General features: G+C 35.0%; 1 protein-coding gene across 3 annotated transcripts in view; it reads left to right on the top strand.

The window, feature by feature from the left end:
• Ss18 (SS18 subunit of BAF chromatin remodeling complex) overlaps window positions 1-15,377 on the top strand; it is a 52,078-nt gene that overhangs the window by 22,888 nt on the left and 13,813 nt on the right. Inside the window, exons 5-10 of one of the 3 annotated variants that reach the window (XM_048363075.1) lie at window positions 903-1,124; window positions 7,546-7,713; window positions 8,298-8,402; window positions 10,976-11,068; window positions 11,775-11,897; window positions 14,895-15,028. In XM_048363075.1, coding sequence (XP_048219032.1) covers window positions 903-1,124; window positions 7,546-7,713; window positions 8,298-8,402; window positions 10,976-11,068; window positions 11,775-11,897; window positions 14,895-15,028 — 845 coding nt within the window. The remainder of the gene's footprint in view (window positions 1-902; window positions 1,125-7,545; window positions 7,714-8,297; window positions 8,403-10,975; window positions 11,069-11,774; window positions 11,898-14,894; window positions 15,029-15,377) is intronic. The other 2 variants (XM_048363076.1, XM_048363077.1) reach the window with 2 other exon arrangements.

The following is a 15,377-nucleotide window of genomic DNA, read 5'->3' as shown; positions in this document are numbered from 1 at the left end:
ACACACACACACACACACACACACACACAGAATTTATTATAGTAAAAGGAATGAGGTAGTGACCCATCACTTTTTTTTTGCAGATGGCAACCCAGTATAACAGTACAGGTTACCAAATTAGTTTTCTGTTGCCAATTAATGCTTAGTATTACCATTGTTTACTAGTGTTATATAATATACATACACATAATATGTTTATATACATATAATACATACATAATATATGGGAGAGAGGTATATTTTAGATCTATGGTCCATTGGTCTGTTAGTCAATTTATGTTGTTACTATTACACACTTCTAATTACTACAGCTTTATGTTTCACTGCATAAAAAGCTAGTTCCTTCAGTGTTCCTTTTCAGAATATTGTTGGCTTTCCCAAAACATCAGTGTTTTAACCTCTAAAATGGCAACACTATAATATCCACTTTCTAGTATTTTCTTTCACTTGTGTAAACCATTTACTATTTTTTTTTGTGGCCAGTCCTGGGCCTTGGACTCAGGGCCTGAGCACTGTCCCTGGCTTCTTCCCGCTCAAGGCTAGCACTCTGCCACTTGAGCCACAGCGCCGCTTCTGGCCGTTTTCTGCATATGTGGTGCTGGGGAATTGAACCTAGGGCCTCGTGTATCCGAGGCAGGCACTCTTGCCACTAGGCTATATCCCCAGCCCAACCATTTACTATTTGATGTTTATTAAATTATCAAATTGTTGTTTATTGTATACTTTTTTGTAGTACTGGATATTGAACTCAGGGCCTCACACTTGCTAGGCTGTCACTCTACCACTTGAGCTATTTATTCCATCTTTTTGTAATTATTATAGTGGGGGTGATGCTTCTTTAAGTATTTCATTGTATGTAAGTCTGTCTTTTTAATTTTGACTCTCATCATTTTTCTCCAAAGGGCCTAACCACATGCCTATGCAGGGACCTGGACCCAATCAACTGAATATGACAAACAGTTCCATGAATATGCCTTCAAGTAGCCATGGATCCATGGGAGGCTACAACCATTCCGTGCCATCATCACAGAGCATGCCAGTACAGAATCAGATGACAATGAGTCAAGGGCAACCGATGGGCAACTATGGCCCCAGACCAAATATGAATATGCAACCAAACCAAGGTAGCTAGCATTATGTCTGTCTTGATTAGAGTGCTATATTCTCCTTTCTGGGGAAAGGAAGAGGGTTTGAGTTCTTGTCTATGTGCAGTCCAGGGTGGCCTTAAACTCTTGATCCTCTTGCCTTGGCTATGATCCGATGTGCTAGGATAACACATACATCATTGTGCCTAGTTCTGTTAGCCTTTGGAAGCAAAATGATTATAGTGAGTTTGAAGTGACCCATGCTCTGTACAATCACGCCTGTAAAAGAGCAACATTGAGGTGGAAGCTAGTTTAAATCTATTTATGCTTAGAAATTAAATTTGTCAATTTGGCTTTTTTCCCCCTCTCTTTTTGTTTTAAGACTTATATTTCACTATTTATTCCAGGCTGACTTGGAACTTCGAATTTTCTTGCCTTACCTTTCCAAGTGCTAGTATTTCAGCTATGTTCCTTTACACCTAGTCCCAATTTGGCTTTTTAAGCTTATTATTTATTTGTCATTTAGGTAATTTATTTGTTATTGAATTGCTTTTAGAACTGACTAGTGGATAGCAAACATCGTTTGAAGTAGAAAATTGGTAAAATACAAATTTTTGTTTTGGCAAGTACCATTGTCATCCACTATAAGTACATTTTACTTACTAAGGGTAGATAATCATTTCTGACTTTCTTTTGACTTATGAATGTTTTTTGATGCTGTGTTCCAGAACTGAAAGGTAGTTGTGAGATGTTTTGCTCTATTAAAATGCCCAATAGAGATGCTGTACTTTTAGCTTCTTAGAGTCTGTGAGTCCATTACAATTTACTACCAATATCAGTGAATAAAACTGTACCATGATCTTTTAAGTATCCTGTGAAGAATAACTAAGAACCAGTAAGTGGTGCTCTGTTCTGCTAATTGCATGTTAAACTATTTGGCATATTGCCGACTTAAAGCTATTTCACTTAAAAAATGTAGCAAGATTAAGAATATAAGATAGAATAAAATACTGTATTTGAATTTAGGTATTTATAAGAATGTCTTATAATTTTAGTGAGATATACTGAAAAATGGAGATGATAAACTTGTCAAATATTATTATATAGTATAGTACTATATATACTAATATATATAGTATTACATATGGTATTATATAACAATATGAGGAATCAAGATGAGTTATTTACCTAAGCAATGCTACTATATATAAAGTTTTATTTTGCTAGACTTATTAAACCACATTATGCATTTCTTTTCTATTTCTGACTAGGATGTAAGATGCATAATATGGTTCCTATACTAACTTTTTAAAAGATGTCTGTGGATTAAAATTGTGCCCTAGAGATCCAGGATGTTTCTTAACTCAGGACCTTTGATGTTTTTGAGGTAGACCATCAGTTGTTGTGGTGACTGTCCAGTGCATTTTTGTCGTCTACCCACTAGGTGGCAATAGTACTCCCAACCAACAATATTTCCACATTTTGCTAAATGTCCCTGGGGGAACAGTCACTGAGGTTGAGAACCACAACTTTTAAGAAATGGTTAATATGATCAGGTGCCTTTAAAGCTGTTCTTTATTACGAAAACTACTGATAATATACCTTATTGATAGTTATGCTTTTATTCCTTTTAAGACTTACGAGAATTTCTCTAAAAACATGTTTTAAAAGTTTGTATCTTCATGAGCCATTTTTTTCTACTAAAATTTGTCAAGATTTCACTGTCTCATTGGTAACTTACTAACTCAGCTAAGTTTGTGCTTAGTTTCAGTGAATTTCTGAGCTGGGATAATGATATTTATTTTAGTAATTTGGATCCAGTTCTGTCCTTGGAGTTACATCCATCATGGAACTTTGAACTAGTATTTATGTGGACAGACGTAAAATTTGGTTACATAAGAGCCCTTTTTATTTTAAATGACTGTTTACATAGGCAGTACATAAACTGACTTTTCTGGAATCCAGGGATTTTCTTTTCTCTTAAACATAAGCCATTTGTGTTACCTTCAAGTAGGAGCTATAAATCAGTTAGTTTGAGATTGAGTGGTTAAAGAACAACTAGTAGTGAATATGAAATAGGGATTAAAATAGTTAACCACCATAACTTAATTCTGATTATAAGATAGATTGAAGAAATAAAGTTTTTTATGGTATAGTGGTAGAGACACATTATGTAGAACTGTTTCTCTGAGGGATAATGACATGGGAGAAGTATGATTTGACGTGGAAAGAAGGGCAGATAGTGGTGAAGAAATGTGGGCTCTGGAGTTCTCATTCTGTAGCTGTGCAGCTGTGAATAAGAACATTTTTCAGCATTAAATTTTCAGGTTGGAAAAATGAACTCGATAACACTACCTGGTTGATAAGATTTGTGAATAATAATGCTTGTAAAGCTGTAGCTAGTACCTGGCTTATAATAAGTGGTCATTAAATGTTACCTATCATTTTAAAACTATTACTTAATGATAATTCTTAGATTACTGATATAATTCAGGGAACTCTTAACATACTGTTTTGCATCTGACGATGTGACTATTTGTATCCATATCACTTTAATTTACATCATTCATACTTTTTCACTGATTAGGGAACAGTATCTATAAGCACTTCTTTTTGTTTGTCTAATCATAACTTACTAAACTGGTGAATGGTGCTCTCTTGTGTATCACTGTGGCTCCTAGCCTAGGGTTTGGTATATCTAAATCCAATTTCTGACTTAACTCTGTTAAAAAATCCTTCTTTTTGACTTCTAATTTAGGATTAAACTAAGTATTAACCACCACATTGAAGCAAGGGATTCCAGAAATGTGAAGTACACTAATTTATGAATGGTTTACATGTGTTTGAGATAAGATATTATCACTTATAGAATAATCAAGTATAAATCTCAAAATGAGATGAGGGTGATATTTGTTTTGTCTCCTTTCTAGATACTTGAAAAAATATATATTCTGAGCAATGAAGGCATTAGTAGAATCTTTGTCTCTTCACAATTCATAGGGCACTTAGCATCAAAATAGCATCAAAATCTTTTATGTAAAAGTTAAGGAGTATCTCTTACACATAGTAGCGTATGATGCCATATTATTTATAGTGCTTGTTTCTAATACACTCCTTTTGAAACCCTACTTGACTCTGCAGTATATATTGTTGGAACTTACTTTGGGAAGCATTTTGAGATTTGGCACTGTACTCCGTTGTTGTCTCAGGAGGTAATAATGTTCACAAATTGCCTGTGTAGTGTATTTTCTAATCAGGGAGAAAGTAATATGCTTCCTAAACAACCAGAGTTGAAGTCATAAAGTCATAACTTTTATCTTCAATGGGAAACCATGGAAAGTGCTTCGTTTCAGTTGTGCTAGCCTGTTCCATTCTCTCTGGTTTTATACTGGATCCTGACTGATTTGGAGTCCTTAGGGGGAGGAAGTGATGGAGAATAAAAGAAGAATAGATGGTAATTGAGCTCTTTGGGATTGGAACTGCTGACAGTCCCCCAAAATAAAGCATAAATGGTATGGTCTTTCTGTCTAGGACCTAAACTAGAAATGTTTTTTTTCCCCTAGAAAAGCCTTAGAGTAATGCTTAGAATTTTGTTGTATATCTTTTTGTCCTCTTCCCCCTAGCTATTATGATATTTCCTTTTTAATTTTGGTTCTCGTACCTAGAGTATGCTTTAGTTGTATTACTGCCTTCAGTTAAGACAAGAGTTCTTTTTTTTTTTTTTTTCTCCCATTCCTGGGGCTTTGGACTCAGGGCCTGAGCACTGTCCCTGGCTTCTTTTTGCTCAATCACTGTGTCACTTGACCCACAGTGCCACTTCTGGCTGCTTTCTATATATGTGGTGCTGGGGAATCGAACCCAGGGCTTCGTGTATACAAGGCAAGCACTCTTGCCACTAGGTCATATTCCCAGCCTCAAGGCAAGAGTTCTTTAGATAGTGTTGGCAAACAAAAAGTAAAGCCTTTGTACATAAATGCTCAGTTTTCCTAATATTATGGATGTTTGTGTTCAATACTATATTTGTATGTATATTAAAATTGCGGATTTAATTAAGCCCTTTATATTTGACAAACTTTGCTTTTGAGCTGTGCACTTTGGGATATCTTCCTTTTTGAGGAAAGCTTAGGAGGACATGCATGTGCTGTGAAAGCAAATTGGACATTTGTCTTCTTCCAACTGATACCTATTAGCTGTATAACCTTGCTCTTGAGATTCCTCACCTAAAAACCTAAACATTGAAATCCTTCCTCTGATAGTGGAATTCGTAAGAAAGTAAGGTGAAACCAGGTAACTGGAAGCTTAAGTGTGCATTTTATTCTTTTTACTCTGAGGCTCCTTGTCCCTGCTGTTAAGATTGCTTTTCCTATTGAGAGAAAAGCCCCAGTGAGTGTATCCTTTGAAAAAAGATTTATTTATGATAACCAAATTTGAAAGAAGGACTAAAAGAATTGGAAAAGAAATACAAGAGAAGTTGAATAGGAGGAAAAAATAACTCTGAAAAAGAAATTCTTCAGGTAAAATAATTTTTCACCTTGGAAAGGGGCTGAACTCTTCCTGCTTACATTGTTCTCCTATTGTAGATAGAAAGATTGCTTGATTTTTTTAAACTATTTTCTCTCTCTCTCTCTCTCTCTCTCTCTCTCTCTCTCTCTCTCTCTCTGGTCTGTTGTAGGGCTTGAACGCAGGGCCTGGTCTCTGTCTTTGACTTTATTTGTGCTTAAGGCTAGCACTCTACCACTTAAGCCACTGCACCACTTCCTGTTTTTGAGTTGTTAATTAGAGATAAGTCTCACTGGGACTTTTCTGCTGGGGTTGGCTTTGAGGATAACAGGTGTGAGCCACCAGTGCCCGTTCTTTAAACAATTAAACAGTGAGCTTTTGGCCCATCTGAGCAATTTTGCCTATAAAAACTTTCTAGACTCTCTAATCTTTGCTTTTTTTACAATCTCTGAAAATGTCTCCGAGTTAGTAAAGGAGGACTATACTATAGCTATGTAGTGGGAGTCTTGAGAGATGACTCATGTACACTTTTGAGAAAGAAATGGATATAATGTTTGAATAGGGAGGACCCTACACCTAAGGCCCAGTGAGCCTTCAAGGAACTGCTTATACTGTTAAGCTGGTAACATGGAACTTCATAGCTATTGTTAATTATTTTATATAATGTAATTTTACTGTTGCCTGGTACTATAGCCATGGTAATTTAGCAACACAATCCTGATGTTGCTCACTGTGGAAATTATGCAGTTCTAATTCTGACCCTATAGCTTATTGCAGTCCTCTGCCCAGGTGCTCAAAAGCACCTGGGAGTAAAGATGGGAGTAAAGAACAAGTGAGGCAGCATGACATAGTGGTAATTTATTAAGAAGTACCCTAACTCTTTGATTTCAAGAAACCTTTTTGGTTTACAAAACTTATAAGAGATTTGGAAAAGGCCAAAGAAGACTTCAAAATTTTGTGCAATTAAAATTTATTAGATTGTACTGATCTGATTGTAACTATATCTGTACTTTCCCTACCTTAACATTATTGAATAGGCTGTTGAAAAATAGAATACAAGAGAAATCCAGAAGTTAAATTTCTTTTTTTTTTTTTTTTTTTTTTTGCCAGTCCTGGGCCTTGGACTCAGGGCCTGAACACTGTCCCTGGCTTCTTTTTGCTCAAGGCTAGCACTCTGCCACTTGAGCCACAGCGCCACTCCTGGCCGTTTTCTGTATATGTGGTGCTGGGGAATTGAACCCAGGGCTTCGTGTATGCGAGGCAAGCACTCTTGCCACTAGGCCATATTCCCAGCCCCCAGAAGTTTAATTTCTTTTCCTTGGTTTGATTACTGTTTGCTGTGTAACTTTTATAAAGCTTACTTTGTATGTCTTTTAGGGATGTAGCTGAAGGGTAATTAGTTGTTTGTTTTGAGAAAGGCTACATAGGTAAATAATACATAGTGCATCAAAAATATATTCATGGGTTTTTTTGTTTTGCTTTTTTAAAGTAGCTACACAAAGGGGTTTCAATTCCACATGTCATTTTATGAGTATAATGCATCTTGGTCATTGTTACTCTTTTCACCATTCTCTCCCTTCCCCACCCAACTTCACCCAGCTCCACCCATCCTGTCATTTTTTTCCTAGTTTCATTTTTACAAATATACATTGAATATTTTGACTGTTTTCTGCTACTCTTCCTCTCTCCATTTACCAACCCTTTTTAAAAAGCAAAACAAAAGCCTAGACTACTCTTCCAATGGATATCAGGCTAACTACCATGCATAGGTTATTTTATTTGTTTGCATATTATTTTAGGCATGTGGTCTTTAAGACTTATTTTCCTTTGAAGTGAGTTTTTATGAATATATATATATACACACATTGTATCTTAAGTTATAAGAAAACCTTATATTTCTCTTCAAATATTGAAATAGCATGCCCAAAACTTATCTGCACAATGGTATATCTATTTTTAGGTCCAATGATGCATCAGCAGCCTCCTTCTCAGCAATACAATATGCCACAGGGAGGAGGGCAGCATTACCAAGGACAGCAGCCACCCATGGGAATGATGGGTCAGGTTAACCAAGGCAATCACATGATGGGTCAGAGACAGATTCCTCCCTATAGACCACCTCAACAGGGTAAGATCCCACTGGGAAAATTTCCTGCTTCATGTAAATAATGGTAATTGAAAGACTTTAAATTTTAATGAATTTTTTATCTAAGCAAAGCAAAGATTTATTTTGTTTCTTGATTCCCCTATCTTTCCCACTGCCCCCCCCCCCCCCGAAAAAAAAAGATTGTATATATTGTAATTCCAAAGAGTCATGAAGTAGATAGAACTTTCTGGTATGGCTTGCTTTTATCTGTTATTTTCTAGGAAAAAGTGGCTTAAAAGTGCAAAACAAAACAAAAAAAAAGAAATTAATTTTCTACCAAGTTGAGCCTCTTGTTTTAGAAATTCATGATGTTTTTCTGAGTTAGTATTGTTTGACATTAAATGTATGGCCATTTATTTTAGTTAGTATGTGTGAAACTGCGTGGTGTGTGTGTGTGTGTGTGTGTGTATGAGTATGTGTGATGAATAATTTAGTTTCAGAAATGCCAAGGCTTTAGAGAGGAATGTGTAGCTGAAAAGTAAGTTCTCATAACATCCGTTTAGAAACAAGCCTTTGATGACATACAAAACAGATTATTTACATCTTGACTGGTTGTGGTTTTTCAGGCCCACCACAGCAGTACTCAGGCCAGGAAGACTATTATGGGGACCAATACAGTCATGGTGGACAAGGTCCTCCAGAAGGCATGAACCAGCAGTATTACCCTGATGGTAATCTCTCCTAATATTACCCTTCCCATTTTCTACCTCTGCCCAGTATTAATTTAGAAAGTGATTTACAACACTTCAGTGAAGATGGAGAAACTCTTAATTTGTTTCTTCTACGTTTTAAAAACACTTAAGTTATCTAAATAATACCATTAGTTGATAATATAATTCAAAGTATATATTATGTAGCTATTCCATCAGGAATCAGTCTGTCTTTGAAATCCTTTTTATGTGAAACAGGATCCTTTTTACATTGGAATTACTCATTTGAACCAAAGAAAATATTTCTGATTGATTTCATTTTTTTAAACATGTTTTATGGAGCTATTCACCTACTATAAAGTTCATCCATTGTTTTACTTTTTGCATTGTGTGGGTATGTAGAGATTATATTTCTTGAGTTTTCCCCCAAGTTTTACCATCTTTATGTTACATTCTTCTCAGAGAACTATTATTTATATGCATTAGTACTTACAGTTGAGAAACATGAAAGAAGACAAATTGTATACATTATGTAGCTACAATAAGCAAGGCATTTGGGAAGCAGATTTTTATTTAGTAGCTTTGTTCTTTCACAAGCAGGAAGGTAGATTGTGAATAACTGATAGTTGAAGGAATATTGCACTTTAAGAAAATCTGAATAGTAAGACTCTAAGTAGGTTTTCCCTGTGAAGTTTCTGTTTGAAAATATTATAATATTGAAGAAAAGTTATCCAAACTTAGTAAACGGAAAAAAAAAACCCGACAGGTTTGAAAAGATGTGTCAAAAGGTTTATTATGTAGTAAGCTCCTGTGATTTAATGTAAATTTACCAAATGAAGAAACTAAGAAGCTTATTAAAGCTAGGAATCATTCACTAGAAGCTAATGTAAGCCAGCAACAAAATAAATTGGGTGTATTTGAGAAATCATTTCACCTGTCATATTTCTCCAGTGCATAAAGCATAGTAGTATATATGGGTGCTCAGAAATACTTTGTAGTGCAAAAACTTTGACTATATAGGTAGAGCAAACACCTGTTGTATTTTACATACAATAAGTGATTATTAGTGATAGTGTAATTCTGACCAGAATGATGACATTGTTTGATCTCAGATTTTTTTTGTCTTGAATTATTCAGAATCTGTTTTGTTTTTTCTTTCCTTAGAGATAGTACTAACATGTTTTTAATTTAGAGATACTAGTAAGCTGATAAAACACTGTAGATATTTTGAAAAGGTGTGAAACCTATGTGGTTGTAGTGTATGTATGAAGAAATCTTAAATGATCATTTTGCTTAACTTAAAAAATATATTTTAAATAATTGTACTGAATTTGACCTTGTTCTGAAATGTGAAATTTGTCTTGTTATAGATGTAATCTTTCCATTCAAATTAGATGTTATTTTGTAAATGCAAAACTTTACAGTTACTACAATGTGTTTTGTCATAGTTTTGGATTTTTTATTCAAATGATATCATTTTTACATAGGTTTATAAATTCCTGACATTATAAGTGGAGTGTTCTTATTTATAGCAACAATTTTTTTCTTAATAGCATTGGACTTTTTGCTCCAGATTTTTATGCTAATAAATGCATGGATGAGGAGTTGGCAAACTTGTGTAAAGGGTCAGGTAGTACAAATTTTATTCTTTGCAAGACATGTGGTCTTGTTCTCAACTAATGGACTCTATATAGAGTAAGTGGTAGACAGTACTCTAAAAATGGGTATGACTGATTGTATCCTAACAAAACTATAAATGTCTAAAGACTACAGATCATACTTTGCCAACTTTTGATATACATATATTGATGAAGTAGTTTGGAAATATTCAAATGCTAGGGCACTAAATAAATTTATTTGCAACTGCATTCCTTCATCCTTAGGAATTCTTGTAAAATTTAGGTTTTAGCAATCTGAAAGATTATTTCCTACATTGAAACTTAGAAGGATGAGATCAGATCTAGTTACCTTATGGGTAAAGAATATTATGTCATAAAACTAAAAATGTACTTAACAGTCAACACAGTATTTTGTGAAGATATATTGTTTATGGTACTCTGGACATATTTTCTAAGGACTTCTAAAATGACAACATATACTTTTACATCTGAAAATACTTTGAGTTACTTACACTTTGTGTAAGAAAATGTTAGTGTGGTTTGTGTCAGTTTTTTTCAGGGGGAAAAAACTTGCAGTCCTCTTATATTTTGTACTGATTTTAGCATATGCTGTGGAATTGGAGACCAGCAAAACAGGTGTTTCACAAAATATGATAATTACTTCATTCTAATTTGTTATTTACATGTGAAAGGCTTAAATGCTTTCATTCTTTTTGTTTTAATAAAAGATAATTTTTTTTCTCTCCTCAGTGGGCATAGTTAAGAGAATAAGTTTAAACTGCCTTTGACTCTTAAAAAAGACTGCACGTTATCTCTATGAAAACAATCACATTGTTAAACAGTTAATGCAATAAAAATTATTTTTATGTATTTCCATTTTCTTTTTTTCAGTTTTATCTGAAAGTTTAAATATTTTTAGGGTTTTCACTCAGTGGCCATTAACTTTTCTTCCTGTCTCTTGTCGAATTGATGTAGGTCATAATGATTACGGTTATCAGCAACCGTCGTATCCTGAACAAGGCTACGATAGGCCTTATGAGGATTCCTCACAACATTACTACGAAGGAGGTATCTATATACCTTCACACACACACACATATATATCCCCTTCTACAGGAATGACAATTCTTGCATAAGACAACTTCTACCCATGCAGAGCTCTTGTAGAGTACTACTTGCTGGCTGTCTTGAAAGCCCAGAGCAATCACAATAATTTCCTTACAAATATTTAAAATGTATAACCATGACTTGCCATTTCTAACAATAATAAAAAGACTAAAACATTTAAAAATAAGATTTTTCTTTAGTGGACATTTTCAATTTGAACACAGATCCACCAATCCAATTTTTTCCTCTTTGTGTGTTTACATATGTATAATTTTACATATAAGTACAGTGCCTTTAGGAAACAGCTTGCTGATCTTGTGTAGCTAGTGTGTGCTCTTGTAGCTGTCTTTAATTTTGTCTTTTTTACTTTATTTAGCATAGTCATGATCTATGACTGTGATGTTCCAGTAAATGTAATGCTCGTATGGCAGAGACGCTGAAAATGCTGCAGTTCAACCTTGCACAATTGGCTTTAACTGCAGTTTGTTTGGCCGAAATCCTTCTGTTTGGTTTGAGTTTTTTCTTTGTTTTGTTAACTTTTAAAAATCAATATGGCATTTAATTTTGTTCTTGTGTTGTTGGCTGTGCATCTTAGAGGGAAGAAATGTTAATTAAGCATACTTCTTAGTGGTTCTTTTCCCCCCAATCTTCTCTATTTATCCTGTAGGAAATTCACAATATGGCCAGCAACAAGATGCTTACCAAGGACCACCTCCACAACAAGGATACCCACCCCAGCAGCAGCAGTATCCTGGGCAGCAAGGTTACCCAGGACAACAACAAGGCTATGGTAATAGATTAGTGCGCTTTAGTTGTCTACCAAAGAAGTCATAATTACTATTTAGAAATGTGGAAATAAATATTTGACATCTGCTTTATAGGTTAGTTTTTGGAATGTCATAATATAACCCAGTTTACTATTAGAATATTTCTTTAAAAATGCTCTTTTTAGATGAACTAGTCATCCATTCACAAAGAACCACAAACGAGATGGTTCCTTGATGAAAGGTAAGGTATATGGTCATTTAGGTAAGAAAAATGAATTCTCAGACCTATTTGATATTCATGACCCAGCCTAGCTTTGTATGTGCTTAAAAACTGAAGAGTGGGTGATTACTAAGCATATGTTTATAATTGAGTTAGAGAATTTGTTTCTAAAAACAAACAATTGTTACTACCAAAAAATTAATTTTTTAGTACAAATGAAAAGAAATATATTAAAACACATAAGTAAGATTTTTTTTTTGTCCTTGGCTAAAAAATATACATTCACAGAAGTGTATTTTTATCTACTGCTTATAGCATGTACAAGGTCCTTGATCATTTAGCACTATAAAAAAAAAAAAAAAGATAGGGGCTGGGGATATGGCCTAGTGGCAAGAGTGCTTGCCTCGTTTACATGAGGCCCTGGGTTCAATTCCCCAGCACCACAGATACAGAAAATGGCCAGAAGTGGTGCTGTGGCTCAAGCGGCAGAGTGCTAGCCTTGAGCAAAAAGAAGCCAGGGACAGTGCTCAGGCCCTGAGTCCAAGCCTCAGGACTGGCAAAAAAAAAAAAAATCTACTTAGAAATTTAATTGTATTTGATTGTATGTATTTCTTTATTAGATTGGGAGAAAAAAATTTAGGCTACTATCACCATTTTAGATACAGATGATGTAGAAGTAGGAACATTTCTTGGTTAATTTGGTTCCTTTTTCACAGGAGTAATGTCTTACTCTTTTTGGTATTGATTTACTTCTGTTACCATTACCACCTCTTTCTACCTATGAAAATGTAAGAATCCCAAGGTGAGGCTGGCCATTTCTTACCATTCCGTATACACTTTGAAACTTTTTCAGATATTGAGAATCAGATCCTGAAGAGGGGTTTGTTCCTTGATTCTAGTTTAGAAATAGTCCAAGGGGTTATCATTTTCATAAAATAACTTTCCTGCCTTTCCCAGATGATATTTTCCTTTCATGACTGTTTAGTGTTTGTACTTTGAGTAAATACAGCATTCTGATTTTAGTGAATTTATGTGAAAACAAATGTATCTAAATCAGTGACTTGAGAAGGTAGAAGAAAACTTAACCCTCATTAAAATAGTTAAATGCTGTTTTACAATACATCAGGAATTCTGATGGAAAAATTCCCATTATGCTTATTCATAGGCTCTGATCACAAAATTGAGAATTTTATAAAATAATCAACGGTGGAGTTTATTTGAGATTGAAATTTTTTTCTTCTCTTTTCCACTTCCCTTTACAATCACTTGTTTTCATGTAAGTTTTTGAATGGCTGCAAAGGAAAACATTGACGTTTCAAAACCTTGAGCTTAGTTCTTTCTTTACCAAAGATAATTTTGCTGTTTGTGAAATATATATTTGTTTAGCAAATCAAACTAAACCCTCATATTTGTAGAACTTGATTCTTATATGTTACTTTTGAGTTAACTTTTTCACATGCAACCTATGACTTTTCAAGTGTTAATAGTTTTTAAAATTAAAATATTGTGATAATAAGTTTGTTGATACAAAGTATGGCCATATGGTCCTTTTGGTCATTGCAAATGTAGATCTAAAGTAATACAACTATAAATACTATTGTCTAAATTTTATTCAGAAATTATTTTACTGTTCTTTGGGTCTGCCTTTTGGCTTCTTTTTTGCATCTTGCTTGCACTGATTAATTCTTCCATAGACAAATAGATTAATTTGTTATCATCATAGAGTTTACCTGGCTTGTATTTCCCAAAATCTTTTCTTGTATATTTTTTTGTGCTGATACTAGGGCTAGGCCTTGTGCTTTTGCTTAGCTTTGGGGCTCATGGTTTGCACTCCACTACTAAAGCCATACCTCCCTGTTCAGCTTTTTGCTGATTAATTTGCAATAAGAGTATCTTGGATTTATCTTTTCCTGGGCTGCTTTTGGACATTGATTCTCAGTTTCAGTCTCCTGGATAGCTAGGATGGCTAAGAGTCAATGATGCCTGGCTTTTAAAATAGAATTCATTTTGATGTATGTATTTAATAATAGCCAGGACTAGCATAGTAGTAACCACAAGTATTACCTGTTTAAAAAATTATTATTTTTTGGTCTCAGTATGGAGCGTGAACTCAGGACTTGTCATTTTCCCTTAGCTGTTCCACTCAATGCTACCGCTCTACCACTTGAACCACAGTTCTACTTCTGGCTTTTTTGGGGAGAGGGTGGTTAGTTGCAGATAGTTTCATGGATTTTCCTTCCTGATCTGGCTTCAAACCATGAGCCTCAGATTTCAGTCTTTTGAATAGTTAGGATCACAGGCTTGAGCCAGGCTTCTTGGCTTTAATTCTTTTTGAACTCAGGGCTTTGAATATGCTCTAACACTTGAACCACACCCTCAACTCCTTTTTTGCTTTAGCTATTTTTTGGACAGGCTTTCATGTTTCTAACAAGTCGGGCTTTGTACTGAGATCTTCTTGACTATTTTCCCCCTGTACCTCAAATAACAGGAACACACCACCATGCCTGGCTTGTTTGGGGATAGAAATGTAGGTTAGCCTTGAGCTATAATCCTCCCAAGCTCTACTGCCTGCATAGGCATATGGCTGTACTATTATAGGAGTGCACTACCGTGCCTGGCCCAATATTTTTCATTCATTACCGTTGGAATTTAATTCACAAAATACTGAGAAATCAGGGCTTCAAACTACTTTGTAGTTCAAATGCAAAAATATAGTAGCATCTAGTTTTATACCCTTTCTCATCTTCAGAGACTGCCTCTATTTTTACCTGGGCTTTTGCTTATGTTCATTATCTTGCAGGTCCCTCCCAGGGTGGTCCAGGTCCTCAGTATCCTAACTATCCACAGGGACAAGGTCAACAGTATGGGGGATACAGACCAACACAGCCTGGACCACCACAGCCACCCCAGCAGAGGCCTTATGGGTATGACCAGGTAAGCTCTATTAGACCAGCTGTAGAATTGCCACATTATTTTATACTGTTCCTTTTTCTTTTTATTCTCCCTTTTCTCTTCATTAGGTTAAATAGCTTTTACTTGAAGGCTCATTTTTCCCTTCTCTTCTCTTTCCTTTTTGGGCGGGAGTATTTAGTTTGATTTTTGTTAGCTTGTTGTAACAGATTATACTATGTGATTGCAGCTGGCTTGTTGGTCTTGAGACCCTCCTCCCTAGTGCTGAGATTAATGGAGTATACCACAATGCATCATGCATCTAGCTCCCAACTCATAATGTATATTTGTTTTTTGTTTTTGTTGCCAGTCCTGGGGCTTGGACTCAGGGCCT

Source organism: Perognathus longimembris, chromosome 15, assembly GCF_023159225.1.
Source record: "Perognathus longimembris pacificus isolate PPM17 chromosome 15, ASM2315922v1, whole genome shotgun sequence".
Lineage (NCBI taxonomy): Eukaryota > Metazoa > Chordata > Mammalia > Rodentia > Heteromyidae > Perognathus > Perognathus longimembris.
Note: the sequence above shows the minus strand (reverse complement) of the source record. Positions and strands in the feature narration are given on the sequence as shown.